A 27,500-nucleotide genomic window follows, 5' to 3' on the forward strand; every position below is an offset into this window, starting at 1 on the left:
CACCCATTTATGAACTAATGAAGAAAGAGTGCGTCCTGCAAATCTTGATCCTTAGATCAATTTGAAAAATAAGAAGTCGAGAGTAATTCCGTTCCAATACGCTGAAGGAATTTCGTTTATTTTTAAACTTTGAGTTTGGATAGTAGAAAAAAAATTACGTGATTGAAGATATCCTAAATATACCAAAAAGAGAGTTTTGACAGACCTCCTTACCGACCACCGCATGTCTACCGAGTCTTCACGAAGCAAGAAAATGTGATCAATTTTGGGCCGGATTATCGATAGACCTAGTTATCGAAGAAGTTCTTATGAGAAGCCTGAAGACCAGTGGAGGCTTGAAAAGAGGGAGGGGCCAAACGGACCAGAAACGTGTGCCGAAACAAATAACATTATTTAAGAGCTGACTGGAGTTAAGTTTAACTCTGGAGAACAGAACAAAGATATGTCTAGGGGAAGGCAGAGAAAAGATATGAAGGACACAGTAATCATCAGATTTCAAAATAATTGATAAAAGTAGATTTATCTAACCGCAGTTTCTGTTCTATTTTATTTATTTATTTACTTATTTTGTTTATTTATTTATTTATTATTAGTCTTTAATACCGACTATTCAATGTGCATACATGTTTATTTTATCTCTACTTATGTAATACGCACACTTAGATTTACTCTGCAAACAGTCCTACTCGCTACCCGCCTAGGTTAGCTTTAGCTATTTGCGGGCTAGTGTTGTTCTGTATTAATTTGACATTGACTTAATAATAAACTTGAACTTGAACTTGAACCATCCTGGCTACGCACAACCCTTTCTTTCTCTACACTGACAATAACCTAAGGAACATAATGAATGGCGTAGACGCCGATAGTGATGTCAATGCTGACACAGCCAAGAGCGTCGGGGAGAAGAAGCTATCGTCAATGAACGGAACGTTCGACTCCTCATTCCCGTTAACGTAGCCATAAAAGCCAGCGCTAGGAGATGCACTATGGGCAAAGCTTACACCAGAGGCCAAGACGCAACCTGAAGGGAACGTTCAGTACGTGCTAGACCCGATCGACGGAGGTGCTCTTCTCCACCGAGTCCCATGGCCCAGAGGTTCTATGACTTACAAGGAAGTGTTCGACTTGTATTGCACGTAGGAAATACGGGAGAGCTGTAGTGGTGTTTGATGGGTACGATGAAATGTCAACTAAAGCGATGATGCAGCAGAGGTGCGCATCAGGAAAGGTTGCTGCCACTGTCACCTTTACAGAAAGCATGTCTATAACGATGAAGAAAGATGACTTTCTCTCGAATCTCAAGAACAAACAACGATTTCTGTTAATGTTAAGTGGGGCTCTCCAGAATTTAGGATGCGTAACACACCACGCTGCAGATCTAGAGTCAGCCAGAACGAATACCACGGTTTTAGTTGGGGATGACACAGATTTACAGATTTACTAGTTCTTCTGTATTATAATGCTTCCGAAGGTGGATGTGACCTCCATTTTGTCAAAGGCAAACGGGAGAGATGCGCGCGTCTGGTGTAGAAAGAAAGTCAAAGAACAGCTGGGCAATTAAGTTTGCAAAAATCTCCTTTTTCTTCACGCCGTCAGCGGATGCGACACAACATCGCGCCTCTATACAGTTGGCAAGGCAACAGCCCTGAAGAAATTCGAGAATGTGCCTTACTTCAAAGAGCACGCTAATGTTGGCCTTCACCTGTCATTCTGCTGTTTCTGGCGTTGTCGCTGCAGTTGAAAAGGTGCTTGTATCACTTTAAGGTGGTATACCAGGGATAGGTCTTAACTCTATCAAATATCAGCGTTACTTCGGAAAACTTGCAACCAAGACGTCTAATATCGAGCCACAGAACCTGCCCCCGACAGCAGCAACCGCCCGATTTCACAGCCGTCGCATCTACCCACAGGTAAAGCAGTGGCAGGGAGAAGGTGCAGGCAGGTTAATGGGAAGACTGGGGGTTGAATGTCACTAATTATTTCCTGTTAAAACAGACTTGCCGACTGCCCCAGAATCGCTTCTCCAGTTAATCAGATGCAACAGTTTGTCTGACTGTAGCAGTATGATGTGCAGTTGTCGCAAGAATGGTATGCAGTGTTCCCCAGTCTGTGGCTAATGCAAAGGGTCTTCCTGCACAAATTCTTTGAACACTGTAGTCTACGGAAGGGAAGATTCAGCAGACTAGCATATTTATAAATACATTGTATATGTGGCACATCCAGAACTGAACAAAGGGGTAGCTTTCTTGTGATGAAATAGGACTTTTCTTGTCTTGAGTCTTAAGCATTTATGTCTTGTAATATTTCACGCTGGCTCTAAACAAAACTTAAAAGTTCACTAATTTAAATATATTTTGTGGAAAGGTCTTTCACGATTAAAACCCTAAAATCATTGTTCTTAAGATGATTAACATTCCAATGCCCGATTTGAATGCCCTTTTCGTCCAACCCTAGGTCAAAATTGCCCAGTGAGTGAATAAGCCAGTTCTTCGGACTCAGTCGAAGAAAAACTTGAATCTTTTGGCGAATACAGCAGATTGCTCCTCTCCATCGGCCCAGGATTTGAAGAAATATCGTTTGATAGCAGCAAGAAATTGGCCGTCAGGGTCAAATTCAACGGTCGGACTGCTATGATCAACTTCCCACTGGTAGCCATTTCAGACGAATTGGCAGATTTATGCACCAACCGAGGAGACTTAAAATAACACGGACCAGAAATGAATTTAGCCTTAAAAAAAATCTTCGAGACCTAAGCCAACGATCTTGCAAGTGCATTGCAGTGGATCTTTATACATATGGTTAAAGAGCAAGCAAGTAAATAAGTAAATGATGACAGAGCGACGAAACGTCAGCCACCGTGGTGCCGTGCCTAACTGGCGTTTTCAATCTGTAAGTTCACGCAGTTCGTTAACTCTTTCAATAACAATTAAAAACGAACCAAAGCAATAAGAAAACACTTTTACTGTTTAGCCAAAGCTTAGTTTAGTTCTAGTCTTGTGTTTCGCCAAGGACTCGGCAAAAGTAGCGAGTTACACGCAAGAGCAAAATTAAAGTAAAAGGTCTGTCTTGAACAACATATAAACGACAGTGATGACGGCTGTTTGTAGTATATTTTTGATTTAGTGAGACGTATCAGGTCTTTCTTTATGGTTCAACTCTCAGCGACCTTACTTTGGTTTAAAAATGATGCGAAAAGTGTAAGTGTAAAGGACAAATTTACTGCCCTTTACGTCAAGTTCACGCAACTTTACGCATTGTCATCTTTTCGCAACTTTATGCCAGTTTAAATGAAAATGAGGCGTAAAGTTCTCTGTGAAAGTTTAAGAAACTTTACGCTTGCAATAAATTTGTGTAAAGTTACGATTTTGTGCTGTGTATACGTACAAAAAGCTGCTTCTCCTGCGGAAGAAAGTCACGATTACCCTTGGTAGTTAAATCTGTGCGGGCAAAACCAATTTTTATACTTCACATAGACCGATTCGGCTAACTCAATGTTGTGCCCAATTAAAATCCTTTGGGAATAAAACGTTTTGCTTGACGTATTTCCATACCATTTAAATGTGAATGCTACATTATCATACAAACGAAACACACAAGAAAAACCTTAACCACGACAGATTTGAATTGGGTGCAGCATTGAGTTAGCCGAATCGGTCTATTAAGAGTTAGAGAAATTAAATGTTTTACTGAGTCATTACCTTCCTTATGTTTTGTGTTGTTTTGATTTTTGTTTTTTTCATTTTCCCCCATTTCTGGAACTAAAAAATTTGAGTTGGCCGGAAATGGTCTGTAAACGGACAAAAAAGCAATGGTCTTTAAGACCCAAACTGTGGATTCAATGCATCCTAAGGCTCATTTGGGGAGCGATTGAACAATAATACCTGTTCATCTCAAAGCTGTATAAATGTGGGCCACTATTATCCCGTATTGGAAGTAATTTGAATAAGAATTGATAGTTTCATTCGAATGCCATGATCGTGGTCCGCAGCCCCGCAGTCGAGAATCCGGCTAATGTGCATGGTTATGGATGGTGGAATTGAGGATTAGACATGATGCCTAAAATTTAGGAGTCAAAAATACTCGCCACCACAGGACCGCAGTCAAGGATGATGCATGACTAAATAGGGGGTCGGCTAGTACCTCATTGAACCGGCTTCAGGATTGGCCGAAAGAACAACAGAACGAACAAAGATAACAATGAATTTAGCACAGAAGACAATAGGAAGTACGCCAATAAAATACAGTGTTCAACAAGAGGTACGACCCTACTCAAAATAGGGTGAGAGAGATATGACTACAACCGCAGTCTTGCAGCCCGATAGAGCATTTTCACTAACGTGATCAGTAACCTTATTTTTCCACTGAAACAAAGGTAAACGTTTTCATGATAATAGAGCTCAATTTCCAGAGGATTAGTTGGGTACACCAACATGGCCGCCGTGACGTCACGTGAAAACACTCGAGGATTAGAGATGAGACGTAAAGTTACTTCACTTTGTTTATAAACAAATCATGATTGTAAAAACAAGACCATGAGGTTCACAGTTAGCATAGCTATTCTAAGCGGGTTACTTACACTACGACAATAAATACTGGCTCTCACAAAAAAAAGTATTAAATAAATAGACACTTAAATACCGACAAGAGTTACAAAAACAAGAATTACACAAACACAAAATTAACGCAAAGTTTAGGTTAAACAAATGGTTGCCACCGCAGTCCCACAGTCAGCTTTTTTCGAAAAAAAAAAAACAACAACAACAACAAAAGGAACTAGCTAACTTTCCGTCTCGCTTTTCTTCTTGGTTTGAACTGAATATGCATGCGGAAACTTGTAGCACCCGCTCGTTGATAACAAAACATAAAATTTATTTTTGTAGTTATCAGTTGTACTTTTTGTTTGATATTCAATTACATTTTTTTATTTTGTATATGTATGTAGCAAATTTGGTTCTGACGACCTATAATCCACGACCCACCACCTTAATATCTTTTTCCAACGATCCACGATCCACGACCATAACTTCCTTTTGTCCTTACTTCCAAGTTAAAAGAGTGTTATTCAATTTAACATTCTAAGTACTTAACGGAATTTTTATCGCTTGCGATTTCAATCGTTTGTTACTCCTTTTTTTTTCTTAACAGCGACAACTAAACCAACAACTAAGATGATGAAAAATCCAAAAACCCAACTAACAACAACAGAGAAGTCACAAGATGCCGCAACGACATCAAAAGTATCCCATGTGTCATCTCCATTGCAATCTGAAAAGCACGAGACGAATTTATTGAACCCTACAAAGGATGCAAAGGGTATGTGACAAGCTTCCGTGCAATCTCTCTATTTTGGGTATCACAATGACATCTCACGGATCAAATACCATTATAAATCCTTTAAGATCTGACGGTTGTGGATAGCACGCAGGAAGAGGACAGAGCACAAAAGAAGTGTAGGGGAATCGAGTGTTTAGCCTACTTCTTGAGTGCTTCATCCGCTTCCTAAGTGCGTTACAACATAACAGATCTCAGGCGAGGCTTCTTTATTTGCGATCGGCTAAAATTTTAGGAAAACTTAATTTTCCAAATCCTACGAGTGGCGTCAGCAGTAGATCGGTAATCACATTACGCAGTTAAAACAGACCAATCACAACTCTTGTTAAAATGGTTCAAACCACTAGGGACTTAAAACGTCACTTCAAAATGTGACTTTGCACAAGTTTCGCGGTTATTTCATCTCGTTCACTTTGTATAACGTGGGGGAATTATTTGAATATATACGAGCGGTCTCAGCGTAAAAATGTGGAGTGAAAGATTCGCATTTGTACGCTCACGTTGTCGTTAAAACCTCAAATTTGGTGATTTCAAGCCGTTGTTATGCAGAGTACACCAATAAAATGCTTGCCGCACATACAACACAATTCTTTTTGCTCTTGTAACCAATAGGTTATTATTGTTTTGTGGCGTTGTCGTGGCCGTAGCCGTCGTCGTTTCTAAACTAACCAGATTCTTTGAAAAACCGGACATCATTGGATAAGTTAATACTATATATGACCATTCAAGGCTTTGTGGATGAATAAATGCATATTTTGAATAAATAGATTTAGCAAAGCCTAAAGCGGAGCTCCTGTTTCTAGCCCCAGAAAGCAATATAGTGTATATGAAAATAATTATGATTCTGCATAACTACAAAATTAATCGTCATTAGTGTACACAGTATACAGTGATCGAACACCTCTGAGCTGACAGCAGTAGACAAACAAGCCTTGAACAACAATTTTAACGACAACAACAACGTGAACATCAATTTTAATCAACAACTAAAACTGAAATTACATGTACAGTGTACAGTAATCTCTCTCACAACATTTTCCGTTTGAGTGGTAATCTTTGCTCCCTCTCTCTTCAGTTTAGAACAACAGCAAAAATCTTACTGATTTTAATTAAAAATTCAACCTAAAGCGTAGTACATTCGCTTACTCGACTGCAATTTCACGGTCAAAGAAAACAGCTCACGACTGGACATCCATTTAGTACAAAAAGCAAGGGTACCCAACGAGAAAGTTAAGCCAAAAGACCTTAAAATACATTTCTTGGTTCCTTGTAACGAAATTCTTGGCACATTTGGACTCTCTCGAACACATATTTCACCGAAGATTATCGTTGGGTGCTCCTGAAAAAACCTTCAAATGGAAAGGTATTAATCTAGTGTGGACAGTGGCCACAGTAATGATGGATTCAATTCCAAAATAAGCAACCGGCCACAAAACCGCGTGACAAACAAGACAGAGGATTGTTATAGAAGCCTGCCGCGCACGCGCGGAGCACCATATGGTACCCATATGGTAAACCATCGATGCGACAAATTTTGGTTTTAGCTATGACGACATCGATCGTCAATACGTACGTCCACTCTTCCATGTATGCCAATGTGACAAGTATCACACTAGTTAACAGCAAACCTCTTTGATATTGGACTTCCATGTTATTGTCAATCGACACCTGTCGCAACAAGGTATCCGCTGACCAGTATCACGTGACCATGCAATGTCGGTTTTTCGAGTGAAATTTCTATCGGGATTTCTATAGGGAGTTCATAGTAGGAACCGAAGAAAATGATTTAAATAAGCAGTACCCAGAAACATCAAAACGCGGACAATTCCAAAGCCCTTTATTTTCACCAACTGTACAGCCAGTAAGAATAAATAACCAGGGAGTTCCGCTTTTATGCTTGGCTAAATCTATATATTAACTTAATCGCTTTTGGAAATATTGCCTCCGAAGCTTATCAAACTTTCAAAGTCTTATCTGGTAAAAAAAGATTCTAAACCGTCCCAAAAATTGTGTAAGAGTGCATTCGTTGCAGATAAAATGTACTGCAATCCAATATAAATTTATAGGGCGTCGAGAGTTCGGCTATTAGCTTAAAATATAGATTTAGCCAAGCCTAAAAGCGGAGCTCCTTGGCTTTTTATTCTTACTGCCCGCAGGGTTAGTGAAAATTAATTGGTTTCCAATTGTCCGTGTTTTAATGTTATATGATATGGTTACGTGGTACTGGTCAGTGGATGCCTTGTTTTGACAGGTGTCAATGGATCACAACATGGATGTCCAATATCAAAGCAATCTCGTACCCAGAGTCCTCGGGCTTTTTGGTCAGGGGGTGAGCGCCGGGAAAGGCTCTGGGATAATGGACTCTATTTTTACCAGAAAACGTTGGTTCAGGTCTTATTGGGCTTGCTTGAGTTTAAACGGAAACAGAAAAGAGAAAACAGTTAAGAGTAGAAATGGCGGGTTGAAATTGTTCGAGAAACAAAAAAAAAAGCCTTACACACCATAAAAGAAACTGGAGAAATGATAATTGGCTTGCTGTAAGAGCGAGTGAAACTTCTGACGCTTTCGGTAAGTGTATTTTTTGGGGGCTTTCAGCGAGCATTCCATCGTGCAGAATACCATCGTGCAAGCAACACGATCAAAAAATCTTTGTGGAAACGACACCACTGTCCTCTTCTACTACAATTTTATGTTTCCGTAATTCTGAATGGTTTCGACAAGACTTTCTTCCAGGGATTTTTCCCCAAAGAGACTGATGTAATACTTTCCCTCAGTACTTTTGCAACAGCAACAGTAATCAGTTTTTACCCGCGTGGGAAAATTCCCGTTCGGTATAAGACAAAATTCAAACCTCGTCATCTTATTATTTTTTTATGAGTTATACAATGCTGACGTAGAAAATCAACAAACAGCACTGAAACTAGTTTTAGATTTTGAATCTCCCTCCAAATTCTAGGGTTTCCGAAGTACTTACCGACTTCCTTTGGGACTGCCATTGTTATGAAAGCGACCAATGAAAAAAATAGTTCAAGTCCATTATCCCAGAGTATTTCCAGGCCCTTACCCGCTGACCAAAAAGCCCTATGACTTTGGGTACGAGATTGATATCAAAGACGTAGTGGCATCGTCGTCTCGAAGAAGCGATGGTTAGCGCTGGGGATTTGGGCAGGATCATGTATGACTGTGTAGCCCGATCCTGGAGTGGCAGTCTCTGTTGCAGGTGGCGCAGACGTGCCTTGTAGAAACACGCGCAGAGGCTGTGCGTTCTTTCCTCACCGCTCTCTTGCATGTAGCCTGGACTCTAGCGTTCGCTTCTGCTTTTTGAAACCCCCACTTTGACACTTTGCCGCCATGTATCTCGGTGATTGGCGATGTCATCCCATGCACTGGTGCGGATTAGTGCAGATCGCAAGTCTCGCTTGATGACGTCCTGGTAGCTCAACAGCGGTCGACCCACGCGACGGACGCCCTGCCGCAGTTCTCCATAAAGGATTTCGTTTGGCAGGCGGTCAGACTCCATGTGATGTGCATGGCCGAATGAATGAGCATTAATGACATGCTCAGTGAGCCAGCGCGCTCCAGGACCTCGGTGTTGATGATTCTGTCCTGCCAACTGATGTGCAGCAGGCGCCGAAGCCAGTGGAGATGGAATGCGTTGAGTCACCGCTCTTGTCTGGCATAGGTCGTCCACGACTCGCTGCCGTAAGATATAGACGACAGGACACAAGCTTGGTAGACGCAAATTTTGGTCCTTTCGCTTAACAGGTCATTGCCCCACATTCGCTTGTTGAGTTTGGACATGACAGCAGCTGCCTTGACGATCCTACAGCTGACCTCAGCATCCAGCGAAGTCGAACTTCACACGGTGGAGCCCAAGTAGGTGAAGGCATCCACAACCTCCAGCTCGGTGTTGTCGATGGTGATGACTGGGGGGGTGGGGGGGGGGGGAATCATCACCTTGCGCCAGGATGTTGATCCTCCTGAGGCTGATCGTTAGCCCAAACTCCTTGCAGGCGTGAGACAGCTTGTCTACCAGATGTTGGAGGCTCTCCTCGATGTGGGATGTTAAAGCAGTGTCGTCTCCAAACAGCAGCTCCCGTATGAGCTCCACGTAAGCTTTGGTTTTGGCGCGGAGTCTGGCTATGTTGAAGAGGTGCCGTCTGACCTCGTTTGGACGTAGGCACCCTCTGTACAGTCTACAAAGACATACTGGAGCAGCATCGAAAAGAAAACCCGAACAGGGACGGAGCAAGGACTCAGCAATGCCTTACTTCACTACTGACTGGGAAGGCATTGGAGGTGGCCCCATCGAAGAAGACCGTACTCTGCATGTCCTGGTGAAAGAAGGTGATGATCGCAAAGAGCTTTGGAGGGCTGCTAATGTTCTGGAGGATCTTGAAGAGCCCTCTTTTGCTCACCAATTCAAAAGTTTTGTGAGGTCCATGAAGGCGAGGAACAATGCTTCTCCTTCGTCGGACGAGACCCCTGGCGCTCCCTGGCGCCAATCCGTTGGAGCTTAGAACCGGTAGACTGCCTCGTCCCGTGCTGTCCGCTGGAGTGCCCTCTCCAGTTTGCGCTGAATCCTGGGCGGGAAGATAAGGAGACCCTGGGCTGCCCATAAGACAGCGTCCTCCTCTCGGTGTAACTGGCTGGGTCCAAGGGCAAGGAAGAACCAATACAAGTTGGGGCTAGTTCCATTGCAGAAGCTGAAAGAAGGAAGTGCTGAGCACCTGCCGTTCGCCCTATGGGGTCTACTCCGGAATTGTCCTCGAGGTTTGCTCCTGAAGCCTTCCGGAGATCAGGTATAGCCGCAAGGCAGTGGAGGTTTAAGATCAGGGTTTATCTTCCCCTAGATGGGCTGCCTTCACTAGCTAAGATGGCTAAGAGCCCCATCTACCCCGGGCAACTGGTTTTAAGGCGTCAGTGGCTTCGCCTTTGCCCCTTCTCCTGTCGGTGGTGCCAGTTCCGCGACGCGGAGGCCAGAAGTTGGACTTAGCTGACAGAGGCTCTTAGAGTCACACGCCATTGGGAGCATTTCGAGGGATTGTGAGAGCCCAGCCTCTTAAACCACTCCCCGGCTATAGCAGCTTTACAGAAGCAGAGGTGTATGGTGTATGGTGTAAATTATCGTGATACTGTATATAAAAATTTGGTTTTATCAACGGAGTTGATAATGTAAATTGGCCACCGTACAGAGATTCTAAAAGCTGACGTTTCGAGCGTTAGCCCTTCGTCAGAGCGAATCGAGGGATTATGGGTTACGTGTAGTTTTTATAGTAGAGTAGGAGCTACGCTATTGGTGGTAACATGGCAACGTGAAAAATAGGAATATATTAGTTAAATGAAAAGCGTTCGTTAATACCGTGAGGATTAAGGGTGCCGATTTGAAAGATGAATTTTTGTTCCAGATTCTTGCGGCTTTCCGTCGTACCTAGATGTAGGGAAAGGCCGCAGATAGCCATGTGTTTTTTGGAGTGGTTAGGCAGATTAAAATGGCGAGCGACTGGCTTGGATGCATCCTTGTCATTCTTCTCAACATCGCGAAGGTGTTCGCGGAATCGGTCACCTAGTCGTCTACCTGTCTCACCAATGTATAATTTCGTGATACTGGTCACATTGGCATACATGAAGGGGTTGACGTACGGACGGTCAATAACGTCATGGCCCTAAAACCAAAATTTCTCGCATCGAATGGTTACGATATTTTTCTAACTATAGTGCTCCGCGCGCGGAGCTCCGCTATTAAGGACAGCAACAACTCACCACATGGTAAGTATAGCTCCAGTGATTATGTCAACAACGTTCACAAACTGATGTTAAGGTTTATTAACACCATGAGAACTGAAAAAAGGTTCGCACAAAATTACAAAGTCGTATCGTAACGAGGTAAGAGCTTACAAGAGAAACTACACTACAGACAAATTAATGTTTGGTTACATAGAAAGTTTAAAACTACATCTTTTGAACAAATATTAAAAAAAAAAACTGAGAAAGAAAAACTTAACAGAAACGTTACACACGATTGCAGCTCGGCTAAAAAATCGTATAAGCTAAAACTAGTTATGCAAATGCATAATTACCTTGGTGCTGCCCTTGCAATCACTGAAACAATGTTAAACACTTGAAAAAAAAAAAAAAACTAGTTGACACTTGAAGCTGGAAACTTGAAGTAACTTGAGAATACTTGAAGCTGAAAAACTTGAACTTCGGCGTTGACTTGCTTCACTTATAGAGAGCTTAAGCACGAGACGTTTTTCTCAACACGGACGCCAAGTAGCCGAGGTGAAACTGGGTCGAGACCGGCGTCTGTGACTTGACTTGTTTGTGTTAAGCATGTCGCGTCAGTGATTTTACGGCATCGCTAGTTAATTGTACAGCAGTTTTGATTCTTTGTCTTCCTTCTTAATTCTTAATCATGACCTCTTTAAAGAAAGACAAGAGATATGCTTTTTCAGAGCTACAATCAAAGATTGATTTCAGAGGATGAACTTATTGTTTTATTGGAAGAGAGCACGGCTTGAAATTCTCAATCCAGTTACGATCGATAATCCTGAAATGATTCTGAATGTAAAGCAAAGTTCAGATCTGCCAGTGTTAGCTAATTTGTCCAATCCATTTGGTACATTTCTGTAAAGGAAAGCAAATGACAAATACAATTGAAGCCTTGCAAAAATATTATAAACTAATGTCTATCGAAAACTGACCAATTTGGCTCAAAGCGTGTTGAAAGTGGCTTCAAAGAACCTCAAAAAGCCCAAAGTTGCCGAAAATTATAACAAGGTGCCGAAAATCTCAAAAGTTGCCGAAACGTTGCCAAGCAACTTGTGGCTAAACCTAGGCTGCGTCCCAAAAACCTTTTAAATTCTTTTTTAAAAAAAATATCAGATTTGGGACAACTGGAAGATCCTGTCATGGACCTACTATTTGGAAATAGGTGAGTTGAGAATTGCTTTGTTTGGCTATTTTTAGGAATATAAGAGATATCGTAAAACAAAAAAAAAAAGACAAAAAAAAAAAAAAAAAAAAAAAAAATATATATATATATATATATATATATATATATATATATATGAGTGAAAATAGTGGGGTAAACTTCTAACTGGTCTGACTTGGTTTCACAACGTTTCGGCTATTCAGACTTCTTCAGATGAAACTTAAAATCTAAAAACTAAAAACTATTTACAATGACTGCGTGTATTGGAAGTAAAGGCTTATATATGCAACTTAATTAAAAAGTACAAAGAGGTTTTAATTACAATAGTTAAAATAAAAGCAAGTGTCAAAAGTTACGCGACAAGCCAAACGTAACGAATTTCCCGCAGAAGGCCTCTAAATGTCTGAATGATCATAATGGAAGCTACAACAAGGTCCCAAAGCAGGGCCCTTAAACAATGCCGTAAAAAAAAAAAAGAAAAAGAAAAAAAAAGCAGAATACTCCAATGGGGCCCATGAACGCAGCAAGCAAGTCGCACAACAATTGACAAATGCATACATAAGAAACTGGACAGGTCACAATCATTCACAATGCAAGAACAGGTGAAAATGTCAAATTAGTTGTGATAATACGATTTTTGGAGCGAAATTCCCGCCTTTTGTTAAGGCCATACGGATTGAATGTGAATAGCTGCGTCATCCAATAGGCTTCTCTTGTGAGCAGTAACTGGTCTAAATGTACTGGATTTTGGAAGGATACAACTTGTTCAATGACGGTAAATCTCATTTGAGAAATATCATGTTGGGAACTATTATAATGTACCGCCAATTCACATGTTCTTCTATTATTAAGCATATTAGATTTATGATTTCGGAATCTTACTTTGAACTCAGTTGATGTGGAACCTACGTATTGTAAATTACATTTATAGCACGTTGCGAGATAAATTACATTTTTGGATGAGCAGGATAATTTTTGTCGGATAGGATAATGCCTGCCCGTGGCCGAGCTTTGAAATTTAGAAGCTTGAAGCAGGAAATTCTTACACAAATCACACCTATTTTTATCACATTTAAAACAGCCACCCTCATTGGACATCTGATTAGCCGCAGAATTCTGTCGAAGTTTAGATGGTGCTAGGACCTCTTTAAGATTTTTGGTTCGGCGGTAAGCAGGGAAAACAGATTTAGCCGGAAAAATTTCTGCAATTTGAGGTGAAGATCTTAATAAATGAAAATGCTTCTTAATGATGTTTTGAATGTCTGGCAAAATGGGATTGTAATCAAGCACCAGCGGAAATACTTTATTTTTGGTTTTCACCTTTTTGCTTAAAAGTTCGGATCTTGGGATTTTAAGAGCCTTATCAAACTGTTTATCGACTAAATCCGCCGGATAGTTTTGCGACTTGAGATACCATTTGTATTCTACACATCTAGTTTGCAAAAAGCCATTAGTGGAACAGTTACGCTTAATTCTCAAGGCTACCCCGTAAGGGATTGCCCTTTTGCAATGTGACGGGTGTGAACTGGAAAAAGGTAAATAAAGGTGGCTGTCAGTAGGTTTGGAATAAATGTCAGTGATAATTAACCCATCCTTAAGGTGTAATGTGAGATCCAAAACATGCAGAAAACTCTCGGAATAAACTAATTCAAATTTGATGGTCGGGTACAGAGAATTAATGTCGTCGGTGAATTCAAACAATTTAGGCAGACCTTGAATCCAGAGGTCAAAAATATCATCTCTGTACCTCCACCAAAGCAACGGTTTTAAGCTACCTTCAAATTTGGCCTTCTCATCGATTATACCCATTGCTAAGTCTGCGTAGCTACACGCATTTTTTGGTCCCATAGCTGTACCATGTTTTTGTACAAAATTTTGTTCGGAAATTTGGCAATTGTTCACACGGAGGCAAATTTCAACAGCCTCAGCTATGCAATCAGTTGAGGGAAATTTAGAAAGTCTAGAATCAAGGGCCTTTCTAACGGCAGTAATACCTAAATTGTTGTCAATGTTGGGGAACATTGAAACCACATCCCAGAAAACGAGCAGAGAACCCACTGGGAATGGACCCTTTGCATTCAAAGCCTGTATCTTGTTGATTAAATCAGTAGAATCCTTAATGAATGATGGAAGGTTCTGGAAAAGTGGTTTAAGTTAGAATTCTGTAAAGGCAGAGAGTCTTTCAATAGCAGTACCACAGCAAGATGTAATAAGACGAAGTGGATTGTCCGAAAGTGGATTTTCCGAACAAAAGTTTGTACAAAAACATGGTACAGTGGATTTTCCGAACAAAATTTTGTACAAAAACATGGTACAGCTATGGGACCAAAAAATGCGTGTAGCTACGCAGACTTAGCAATGGGTATAATCGATGAGAAGGCCAAATTTGAAGGTAGCTTAAAACCGTTGCTTTGGTGGAGGTACAGAGATGATATTTTTGACCTCTGGATTCAAGGTCTGCCTAAGTTGTTTGAATTCACCGACTACATTAATTCTCTGTACCCGACCATCAAATTTGAATTAGTTTATTCCGAGAGTTTTCTGCATGTTTTGGATCTCACATTACACCTTAAGGATGGGTTAATTATCACTGACATTTATTCCAAACCTACTGACAGCCACCTTTATTTACCTTTTTCCAGTTCACACCCGTCACATTGCAAAAGGGCAATCCCTTACGGGGTAGCCTTGAGAATTAAGCGTAACTGTTCCACTGATGGCTTTTTGCAAACTAGATGTGTAGAATACAAATGGTATCTCAAGTCGCAAAACTATCCGGCGGATTTAGTCGATAAACAGTTTGATAAGGCTCTAAAAATCCCAAGATCCGAACTTTTAAGCAAAAAGGTGAAAACCAAAAATAAAGTATTTCCGCTGGTGCTTGATTACAATCCCATTTTGCCAGACATTCAAAACATCATTAAGAAGCATTTTCATTTATTAAGATCTTCACCTCAAATTGCAGAAATTTTTCCGGCTAAATCAGTTTTCCCTGCTTACCGCCGAACCAAAAATCTTAAAGAGGTCCTAGCACCATCTAAACTTCGACAGAATTCTGCGGCTAATCAGATGTCCAATGAGGGTGGCTGTTTTAAATGTGATAAAAATAGGTGTGATTTGTGTAAGAATTTCCTGCTTCAAGCTTCTAAATTTCAAAGCTCGGCCACGGGCAGGCATTATCCTATCCGACAAAAATTATCCTGCTCATCCAAAAATGTAATTTATCTCGCAACGTGCTATAAATGTAATTTACAATACGTAGGTTCCACATCAACTGAGTTCAAAGTAAGATTCCGAAACCATAAATCTTATATGCTTAATAATAGAAGAACATGTGAATTGGCGGTACATTATAATAGTTCCCAACATGATATTTCTCAAATGAGATTTACCGTCATTGAACAAGTTGTATCCTTCCAAAATCCAGTACATTTAGACCAGTTACTGCTCACAAGAGAAGCCTATTGGATGACGCAGCTATTCACATTCAATCCGCATGGCCTTAACAAAAGGCGGGAATTTCGCTCCAAAAATCGTATTAATTATCACAACTAATTTGACATTTTCACCTGTTCTGCATTGTGAATGATTGTGACCTGTCCAGTTTCTTATGTATGCATTTGTCAATTGTTGTGCGACTTGCTTGCTGCGTTGATGAGCCCATTGGAGTATTCTGCTTTTTTTTTTTTTTTTTTTTTTTTACGGCATGGTTTAAGGGCCCTGCTTTGGGACCTTGTTGTAGCTTCCATTATGATCATTCAGACATTTAGAGGCCTTCTGCGGGAAATTCGTTACGTTTGGCTTGTCGCGTAACTTTTGACACTTGCTTTTATTTTAACTATTGTAATTAAAACCTCTTTGTACTTTTTAATTAAGTTGCATATATAAGCCTTTACTTCCAATACACGCAGTCGTTGTAAATAGTTTTTAGTTTTTAGATTTTAACTTTCATCTCAAGAAGGCTGAATAGCCGAAACGTTGTGAAACCAAGTCAGACCAGTTAGAAGCTTACCCCACTATTTTCACTCAGTATTTGCTTATTTATTCACGTGGTGGTACTGTATCCTCTGGATCCTTCTGCTGTGAGTCCATTGTTGGTGTAAACCTTTATATTCTGCCTATATATATATATATATATATATATATATATATATATATATATATATATATATATAGTTTGTGTAGAAAGAGTAAACAGCGAACTTCTTCCGTGGCCAAAACTCTTTAATAAACGTTTCGCCCTTCGGGCTTCTTCAGTATAGAGTTACAGGGTTAAAAATACTTGGAATCATGTATTTTTAACCCTGTAACTCTATAATGAAGAAGCCCGAAGGGCGAAACGTTTATTAAAGAGTTTTGGCCACGGAAGAAGTTCGCTGTTTACTCTTTCTACACAAACTACAATTTTCGAGTGCAAGCGTGTAGTATCCTTTGGATCCTTCTTCCAAGCGGCATCACCGTTGGTAAGCCAATCTTCATTCAAATATTATATATATATATATATATATATATATATATATATATATATATATATATATATATATATATATATAAGAGTTTATATGGTTTTGGGGGACGCAGCCTCAAAATTCGAGACGTTTGTGTGGATTTTTGACTATGTTTTTAAGTCCTTAACTTCGTCTCTGTTTGACCTAAAAATAACAAACTTGGATAGATGGCCAATCTCAGTAATATATAGATTTAGCCAAGCCTATAAGCGGAGCTCCCTGGTTGTTCATTCTTACTGGCTGTAGGGTTATTAAAAATAAATGGTTTTTGAATTGTCCGCGTTTTGGTGTTTCCGGTTACTGCTTAATTTCTGCCTAAACAGTGAATTGCACGGTAAATTTCACGCGAAAAACCGAAATCACATGAATAATGAAGCGACGAGTGCGGTATCTGTTTTTCAAGTGAAATTTATTGTCGAATTCACCAATAGTTAGGCAATGGATTTTTCTTGAATCGTTTGAGTTTTAAAAGAAAACAAGGAAATGCTCAGCAAGCGAACGGAAGAGGAAAAAAAGCCATTTCAGAGACAACTGTCAAAAGCCAGCGAATAGGAATCACGCTAAAATTACAGATCACAGACGCACCAGCTCGTGATGTGACAGATCGTCTTTGTCGCTTCAAGGTGAAAAAAAGGGTTTTATTGATGTACTCTATTCCACTTTATCTCCGAGAACGAGATCATTTACATTTTGATGTATTTCATTGAGACACACCAGCTTGACTCGGAACCAGAATCGACAAGAAAGGACAAACTTCAAACAAGATCTCCAACAAAGTACCTGTGTCTGAGACACAAGCCAGTAGTATTTCTCCTCACTTTTCGGATGAATTTCGAGTTTCATTCCTGAACTAAGGAGAAAACAATTAAACAAGTTTTTAAAAATATGGGTCCACCTGGAATAAGTCATCCGTAAAAATAACAAAAAGGTTTAATGTTCAAGGAAGGAATTTGTGGAGTAACTTATTCCACCAAGTTTGAGCTATTAAGTTTACCGATATACTGTTTTGACGTTCTCGTTCTCTTTCTCTCTTCTTTCGTTTCTGCTGTTTTGTCATAGGCCGTCCAGGTATCGTGCAACCTTATCAGATTCAAAATTAAAAAGCTTCTTAAGATAAGACTTATGCCAAAAATTGCAATAATATAAAACAGAGCAAAAAGCAGCTCTAAAGAAATTAAAAACAGACACTTAGCTTTAAGTTTATATCCCTACAATCCTTGACTTGAATAACTATGTAGCCACCAGTGTGTCCTGATTACAGCTATATTATGTCAAACCTGGATTGAAACCGGCAAAAGATGCAGGAAAAAATATTGTCCAAACCGTTTTCTACCTGAAAACGAGAAGCTCCGACTGCGACTTGCCCTTGTTCACGTAGTATTGCCATGTAGCCGTATCGAGCCGTAGAAAGCGGCTCGACACGGGCCTGAGCCTGCGATCCAATTAAAAACCGTACCTGGTCGGCGGTTAACTTTAAAAAAAAAAAAAAAACAGCTGCCCTTGATAAGGCCTAGCCTGATCCCGCGATATGGTCACGTGATACTGGTCATTGGAAACCTTGTTGTGACAGGTGTCAATTGACCATAACATGGATACCCAATATAAAAGATGTACGCTGCAAACAAAAGCTGGAGTATGGCCTCCTCGATGAGCTCTAAACTTGAGCCCGTGATATGGTCACGTGATACTGGTCACATTGGCATACATGGAGGGGTGGCCGTCGGGCGTACGGTGGTATGGTCGTAAGGTCGTACGGTGACCAAAACCAAACTTTCAGATGGGTTACCATATTTTCTTAACCATGGTGCTCCGCGCGCGCGGAGCTCCGCTATTATCTTTCGTGTGATGGTGTCAATAGGCCTTATTCACGATAGCCGCCATGTTGGTTTTCAAATTGTCATGCAAATTAGCCATGTGTTATGCTGGGGGGCAAACACTGGAAAAAAGGCAATTTGCGGAAAAGCGCCCAGTCGAAATATTGAAACAACATTGCTAAAAGTACATTTTAGAATTTAGAATTAAGTACCTTTTATGATAATTTTATATATTTTGATTGCCTTTGACATTTTGACTTTCTACTTCGTTATCTACTCATTTTTATTATTATATTACGTGATTTGGAGCTACAGCTTGAAACATTGACAATCCCATGCATAAGGTCTCATGACATGTAGGTCTGATAGCAGTAAAATATTTTAGAAAAATGTTTAAAGCTTTTATCATAACTTCTCGTCTTGGCCCTGCTGGACTTCAAATATGCTCCACCATGCATTTTTAACAAGGAACTTGTCAGTCAACCTAATATATATAATATTTGCTATATAATCTTTGGATAGTAATTAATTTCTATTTCTTATCCCTTTTTGTACAGATATCATATCTCTTACTTAGTTTTAAGTTTTTATTTCCTGTACTGTATCTTTATTATATTTAGCACATGATCCCACAAGGAAGTATTATTGCTTTAATATTGATTGTGTTTGAATAAAGGATATTGTTGTCTTGTCTTGTAGATAAGGCAAAACAGCCTCAGTTGTATTTGCATTATTATTTCTGGATGTTACTTTTAAAGGTAAAACCATTAAAAAGTGCATATAGTTGGCAAGATTTTAGGAAAAATATTGAAAATATTCATTGATTTTAAGTTCCTGAAGCAGGTAAATCTTGAAGAGATTTGTAATATACAGCATTTTGTATTTGGGAATGGTTAAGTCCACAGAATTTATTTTCTTTATGTTGAGTAGTACTGTAAGAGCTGTCAGGTAACTCACATGGAAATTTGACAGACCTTAGCTATAATTCAAGTTATTAGTACAGTTTTGGTCGTTAGTGGAACATAATATTTTAATGGGACATCTTTTAGTGAGTGATTAACCCATAGCAATTGACTCCTGGGGATTCCCCATTGACGAGTAAAATACTAAAGAGTGAAAGAGTAAAATACTAAGGAGTGTGTTATATCTTGTCAATCATGTACAAAGTATATGAAGAGCTGGAATACAGAACAGCTTACAGAACCGAACCTGAACAGAAAAACAGAACTGCACTTTTCTGAGCCCTACTACGCAAGCGCACCGAACCTTGGACCCCGGATATAACATCTCCCCTTTCAAGGGAAGCAGTCACTTAATTTCAACTGAACAACTGTTCTTTTCAACAACATTAAAGTCAGCTAGTGTTTTCACTTTAGTTCATAATCTCGCAAATAGATAGGTGGACCCCGATTGGTCATTTTTCCATATTAGCAGCTACGGAAATGTCACATGAAGAACTTGAATGAGCTCTGAAAGTATCATCACCAGTGACAGTTTCTGGAATGTCCAACTGGGAACTAGGCAGAGTTGTCATAGCAGTGTTAAGATCTGAATGAGACTTGGAAACTCTCAGTGTTCGGCTGTCCACAGGAGAGGGTTGACAGCTACCAGCCAAAGGAATTTCATCTGACATCGAAGGAAGGTCATCCGCCCCTGAGGTATCCATACGAGAAGGCATCTCAGGCAGCTGATCAATCACTGAGTCATTGGTCGATGGAACTACATCTACAGGTCGGCTAAGGAGTTGATCAACATGCCGTTTCCACAAAGAACCGGATACATCAACTACGTAATGTCTTGAGCCAAGAACTTCAGTAATAACACCTTGCATCCATTTCTCTCCCCTCCCATAATTACGTGCTAGGACAGGATCACCTGCATTGAACTGGTGCAGGCCTCTTTTTGCAGTGCGACTTATCATGGTCGTATATTGACGAGCTTCAACATGTTTTTCAACAGAAGGAGTCAGTAAATCCAGACGTGTACGCAATCTCCTACCCATCAGAAGCAGTGAAGGAGGTTCACCTGTAGTAGAATGTGGAGTGTTTCGATAAACCAACAAGTATTTGGCAATTACAGCAGACACATCCTTTTGAGTGGCCTGGGCTTTTTTTATTGCAGACTTCAAAATCTGTACCACTCGTTCAGCCTGACCGTTGGTGGATGGCTTGTAAGGTGCAGGTGTACGATGCATAATGCCATTGTTAGCACAAAACTGTTCAAATTCTGTTGAACTGAACTGTGACCCATTGTCAGAAACAAGAATTTCTGGAAGACCATGCCTACTGAAAATGTCACGTAATGCAGTGATGGTCGTTGAGGATGTAGTACTGGTCATTTTCACCACCTCCGGGTATTTGCTGTATGCATCAACAACAACAAGGTAAGTACCCCCACCTATTGGTCCAGCAAAATCTACATGAATACGGGACCACGGCCGTGCTGGGAAGATCCAGGGATGAATTTGAACTGTAGGGGATGCTGATCTCAGAGACTGGCAGGTGTTACACAAGGAAACAGTTCTTTCAATATGTGAGTCGATGCTGGGCCACCAAACATAAGACCTGGCCAATGCTGTCATGCGGGAAATGCCAGGATGAGTGTCATGTAATTCTTCCAAAACGTTCTTCTGAAGCGAAGGAGGTACAATAACACGAGTGCCCCACAGTATACAGCCCTGTTGGGTAGTCAACTCATCTCGTTTGCTCTTGTAAGGTACAAGTGTAGGATCCAAAACACCAGGCCAGCCACTAATAACATAAGTGTACACTTTGGACAGCACTGGATCGACTTGGGTCTCTTTCTTGATCATCTGACTGGTCACATTGGTTACAACCTCAGAATCCAAGAAGTAGCATTCAACATTCTCACACTTGGGTGACCATGTCTGAGGTAAAGGAAGACGGGACATGCTGTCTGCATCAGCATGTGCAACAGTGCTCCGGTACTCAATGTTGTAGTTGTATGAAGCCAGGATAAGGGCCCACCTTTGAAGTCGAGCTGCAGAATGAGCAGGAATAGGCTTATGTTGTCCAAAAAGAGTTAGCAGTGGTCGATGATCTGTTAAAATTGTGAAGGAACTGCCATACAAATACTGGCGGAATCGTTTCAATCCAAAAATGATACTCAGAGCCTCCTTTTCCAATTGGGAGTAGTTTTGTTGGGCACTTGTCAAAGTACAAGAAGCAAAGGCCACGGGTCGGAATTGCCCACCAATCTTGTGAGACAGAACTGCTCCTGCACCGTAAGATGAAGCATCACATGAAAGGAACAGGGCCAGAGTGTGATCATAGTGTACTAATGCCTGAGAATTTAGTAACAAGTTTTTTGCAGAATTAAATGCATCTTCTTCAATTTTGGACCATCTCCAACGGGTATCTTTCTTGAGCAGATTGTGAAGAGCTGCCAGTACAGTGAAATGATGTGGCATGAACCTTGAATAGAACATTATAAGTCCCAGAAAAGACTTTAATGTGGTAATATCCGTAGGCCTTGGAGCATCACGGATGGCTGCAAGTTTATCGTCGGTAGGATGTAAGCCCTCTCCATCGAGCTTGTGACCTAGGTAAACTACTGATTGCTGAAGGAATTTGCACTTGGTCTTGTTCAGTTTGAAACCTGCAGAACGAAGACGTTCCAGCACAAGAGAGAGGGTGCGAAGGTGATCTTCTGGGTCAGTTCCAGCTACAAGAATATCATGCAAACGACTTACAGCTTTGGGAATGTCAGACAGCAAACTGTCCATGATTCTCTGAAAAATAGCTGGACCAGAATGGATTCCATTTGGTAGTCTTTTAAATGCAAACAAACCAATGTGAGTATTAATTATCAGATTGGACTGTGCTTCTTCTGCAATTGGTATTTGATGATAGGCCTGCTTAATGTCTAGAACACTAAACACAGTACATCCCCTCAAGGCTGAATGCATATCCTCAATCTGCGGCATAGGGTAGGTCTCGACATTAGCACATGCATTGTATGTTACGCTAAAATCTCCGCATACACGTACTTCATCACTGTCTTTCTTTCCAAGTACTACAATAGGGGCAGCACTAACAGCAGTAGTAAATCTCTCAATCACGCCATCTTTTTCCATTTTCAACAAGGTACTCTCCACTTTTGATTGCAAAGCATAAGGAACTGGTCTTGCTTTGTGAAATTTGGCCCCTTGTCTTTCATTTAACACAACAGGCTTACCGGTATAACACCCCAGTTCAGGTTGATACAATCCACTATACTGCTCAAGGACAGAATTTAATGTCTGATCTCCAGAGGTAGCTGGAATTGTAGACAAATCAGATGGCAAAGTTCCAACATTATTGAAACCTGGCAGGTTTTGCCAATCCAACTTGATATGCATAAACCAATTTCGTCCAAACAATGCACAGGATCCTTCTTTTACAATACGTAAGGGTAATGAATACTGGGATCCCGAGTACTCAACATTCACACAAGCCTCTCCTAAAGGACGCACAGTTTCACCAGTGTAGGTGGACAGCATAACATTTGTAGGATTAATTTTGACATCAGGACAAACTTCTTTAATGAAACTGATTGGAGCAAGAGACAAAGTGCAACCAGTGTCTAACTGCATACAATTAGTGTTTTCAATCTTCAGCTGCACAGAAATTTCAGATCTAAACATAGTGTTGACGTCATAAGCCACATAAAGGTCGTCGTTCTCACATACCGGTTCTTGTGCAAGTTCTTCTTCAGCACACATGGTGTTAATACCACCCTTTTTGCAAACTCGAGCAATATGGCCTTTTACGTTACAGTTCCGGCATACAGCATTTCTAAATTTACATTTAGGCCTTAAGTGATCCGGGCTACCACATGAAAAGCAAGTATAAGAAGTCGCTTGTGACAAATTCGAAGGTTGACGAGCACCTTGTCGCGAACCAAACTGTAAACCTGCATACCCACGAGAAGAAGCAGAAAAAGAATCCTTGGTAACTGAATTCACAGGCTGAGGTAATTGTTGTTGAACTTGCAGTGACTCCTTGGCCGCTATTTCATCAGCAACAGCAACTTGAAGGGCCTCTTGAAACGAGCGATCTTCGCTCAGGAGTTTTTTCCGTGTAGCTGGGTTGCGAATACCACACACAAACTGATCCCGAAGTGAGCGGTTCAAGAATTCACCAAAATTACACGCGGAAGCCAGATGTCTAAGACGGGCTCTGTAATTAGAAACAGTTTCGTTTTCTTCTTGAACACAACGGTGAAATCTATACGATTCCGCAACTTCCAGTCGCTTGGGCTTAAAATGTCGCTGCAGTAAATCACGTAACGCATCAAATGTTTTATCTTTCCGGTTCTCTGGACTGCATAAATCACGAAGAGTTCCATACGTGTTCTTACCGAATACCGAAATCATTACAGGGACTTTTTTCCTGTTGGCCGCTTGAATAACAGCCGCGGTAGCATCAGCAGGATAATGGCCAATACTATTAGCTTCAAAGAATTGTTCCAGTCTTTCGAAATAAGCGGTGAATGTCTCACTCGACGGATCGAACTCCCCGACGGAGCCAAGCAGCGTTGGCGAAGACATGATGAAAACCACAAAGGCGCAGGCAACCACGTGCGCGAACGTATTGAAGAAACGAACACAGAATAAAATCATACAAAGAAGAATAAGGATGGCCACGTATCACAACGAAGTCGGAGATAATCCCATCCTCGTCGCCAAAATGTTATATCTGGTCAATCATGTACAAAGTATATAAAGAGCTGGAATACAGAACAGCTTACAGAACAGAACCTGAACAGAAAAACAGAACTACACTTTTCTGAGCCCTACTACGCAAGCGCACCGAACCTAGGAGCCCGGATATAACAGAGTGAAAGGTTTAAAGTGCTATTATTAGTTTGACTTTCTTTTTCTTCATTTGAACCAAAACAAGTGGTTAATCATCACTTCCACCATGCCTTTCTTTGCTTTACTTTGGCTTTTAGAACAAAGTATCAAAGTTGTAGCTGGTGGCTCAAGGAGTAAACTTTGCCACCAAGGCAGGTTAAATATTTGAGTATTATTGTAGAACAAATTTGCCTATATCATTAAAGTCATTAAATCAATGGGAATCCAAATATGAGGTGCAGGCCACTTCTGGATTTTTTTTAAAAACCAACCATTAAAGGTAACAGAACCTTGTTTGGTGGACGTAGGCTAAAGAAATCTGACCCCTTAGAGGAATCAGTTCTGAAGTGACAAGTGACTGGCATTTTATAATTCTCAAGTAAAAGTTATTTTCTTGTGTACCAAATTGTCCTACAGTTCCAGTCGTTTTTCAGATTGATAGCCTTAAATGTACTGAAGCAACTCCGCCAGCTGTTTGGTCTGAGCATCATTAGCAGTATAAATCCACAATTTTTTTTCTCCAAAAAGGAACAACAAGAGCCCCTGTCATTTTTGTAAGGGAGTCCCCCTTGCGGCAGTTTGTTTACTTTACTTTATCCAGGGACTAAAGCAAGGATGGAAATAGATTACAGTTTGAAAAAAAAAAAAATTTTTCTTTTACTTCTTACTCTTACTGCATTCAACTTTAATTTATTCATTCTTGGAAATGGTAGGAAGCAATTGCTAAAAATTCATTGCACCGAATATTGAAATATTTTTTACATATGGAAAGTTAACAGGAGTTATTTCTGTGAAGTCCTATCCAGAAAACTCCAGCATGGGATTACGCTCCTTTCAAATGTAGCTTTGTATGCTTTTGCTCAATGACTTTGAACAATTGTTACAGAAATATGAAGTTATGGAATTTTGTAAAAGTTAAATCTAATGGAAGGGGATTAAAATTATTGAAACCGCTGTGTTGCAACCAGAGTCCACAAAGAGGGGTTAAATAATTTATTGCACTGGAAGTATTTAGTAGGTCAGCATGAAATTTGTTTTGGATGAGGACACTGAATCACTGTCAACAAGTTTTCTAAACTTTGAAGTACCTAATTTTATATCCTCCTGCTTTTTCATTGCTGGAAGGTAAAATCAATTCTTGATTAATTGTTTTTGTTCTCACATTAACCCACTACAATGTGATGAAAGCGTATTGTTAGCTGTAGTAATATTTTGTTACAGTAAAATCCACCCTGCTAGTGAGCTGGATTTCTGACCAAATTTTCAACTTGGAATATTGTTGTTTTTGCTATTCAGAGTTAACTTAATCTATGTTTATTTCAGTAATTTGGAGGGAAGTAAACAATTGGCATTTTGCTTGAAACGACTATAGCAAAATATAATTGCAACTAAAAGGTTTCCTTCTAGTGTACCCATTATGAGGTGCAATGAAATGTTATGTATGATATTGGTTATTATTGCTGCTAAATTCAATTTCTTTAGTTGCGGGCCCCAGCGGAAACAGTTTGGAAATTTATATGGTATCTTTTTTGCTCCACTTTTTAAAAGATAAACGCATTTATTTTTAATCAAGGTGGTACTCCATTAGCCGGTAAGCTCCACAAACGAATTTCCACTCAAACACTGTCACAGCAACCTAGACTCGCGTTGACCTTGAAATTTTTAAAGACATTTTCCTGGTAGCACTGTTGGCTGAAAAGAGAATCTCGCTGGCATAAAAACGCACTATGCAGTCAAAACATTCGTCCGTTTTACTGGCCTGAAAAAGGTTTTTTTTTTTTATCGACGGAGAGCGGATAAACACCCGATGGCATTTGAGCTATTGAAGTCACATGACAAGGCCTCAAGCAATCAGACATTTTTCGCCAGTGAAACTGGGTTGGTATTAGCGTGTGTCACCTTGCTTCTTACCCACGTACGTCCACCCTTCCATGTATGCCAATGTGACCAGTATGATGCTAGTTTACAGCGTACATACTTGATATTGGACACCATGTTTTGATCCATTGACACCTGTCTAAACAAGGTAACCGCTGACCAATATCACGTGGTCATATCGCGGGCTCAAGCTTAGAGCTTACCGAGGTCAGCTGTTTTCTTTTTTCAAGTTAAGCGCTGACCAGGTACTGGTTTTCGATTGGATTGCAGGTTTAACCCAGGTTAACGAACCAAAGCATAAAGAAAAACCTTAAATAACAATGACCACAACCAGGTTTTCTTGTTTATTTTACAATCTAACCCTAAATTAAAAGAACTTTTCACTCGAGGCTCTGTCATACCAGCCTTTCGTCGGTCAAAAAATCTTAAAGAATTGCTAGCCATATCTCGCTTGAAAACCGCCGTAGAGGGACGGACGGATAACCACAACAATGGTTGTTTTACATGCGATAAGAATTTCTTGTGGCATCTAAATCTTTTCTTAGTTTTCAGACAAGATGACAAGATGGTGGTTTATTTGGCTAATTGTTTTCGTATCACCAAACTAGTTGGACAGAAAAGGCAATAATAAAGTTAGCAAATGCAAGTTGAAGAAATATTTCTTTGGGAATAAAACGAAAGAAAGCGTCACGCTTTTCCCTACTCGAGGACTATTACTAATAGTCCTCTAGTAGCGTGGCCAATCAAAATGCAGGATTTGCATTAGTCCACTAGTTGGGTCATACTACAGTTCGATAGCAGCTCATTGTCGAGCAAAGGTTTCTTGATATTTAGTTCCAGGTCTGACTGTTTAATTAAGGATTTCAGGCATACAAGCCCCAGTAAATGACAAATTCAGTATCCTCACGAAGGGGGTAACTGACTTACCCTATATCGATTTTACTTGCCTTGTGCCTCAGATTATTCCTCGATACCTAACATCACGATCACATCAAACGTGATGGATTCCAAGACAATACCAGACGGGAGTAAATCGTCCAATGCATCTTGGATGATAGCTTCGCTGGTGGGATGGGCTATCGTCGTTGTTCTATTCGTATGGCTAATGGTGTGGTGGAAGCGGATCAAGAAAGGTTTGACTTCATATTTACTTGAAAAAAAAAAAAGAAAGAAAAAAA

At 40.3% G+C, this 27,500-nt stretch overlaps 1 protein-coding gene across 1 annotated transcript in view; it reads left to right on the top strand.

Moving 5' to 3' along the window:
• Window positions 1–5,151: 5,151 nt before the first annotated feature.
• The window catches only part of LOC137989210 (uncharacterized), a 52,772-nt gene continuing 30,423 nt past the window's right edge, over window positions 5,152–27,500 (top strand). The window contains exons 1-2 of the mRNA XM_068835063.1: window positions 5,152–5,313; window positions 27,282–27,455. Coding sequence (XP_068691164.1) covers window positions 5,169–5,313; window positions 27,282–27,455 — 319 coding nt within the window. The 5' untranslated portion in view covers window positions 5,152–5,168. The remainder of the gene's footprint in view (window positions 5,314–27,281; window positions 27,456–27,500) is intronic.

This window comes from Montipora foliosa, unplaced genomic scaffold, assembly GCF_036669935.1.
Source record: "Montipora foliosa isolate CH-2021 unplaced genomic scaffold, ASM3666993v2 scaffold_447, whole genome shotgun sequence".
Lineage (NCBI taxonomy): Eukaryota > Metazoa > Cnidaria > Anthozoa > Scleractinia > Acroporidae > Montipora > Montipora foliosa.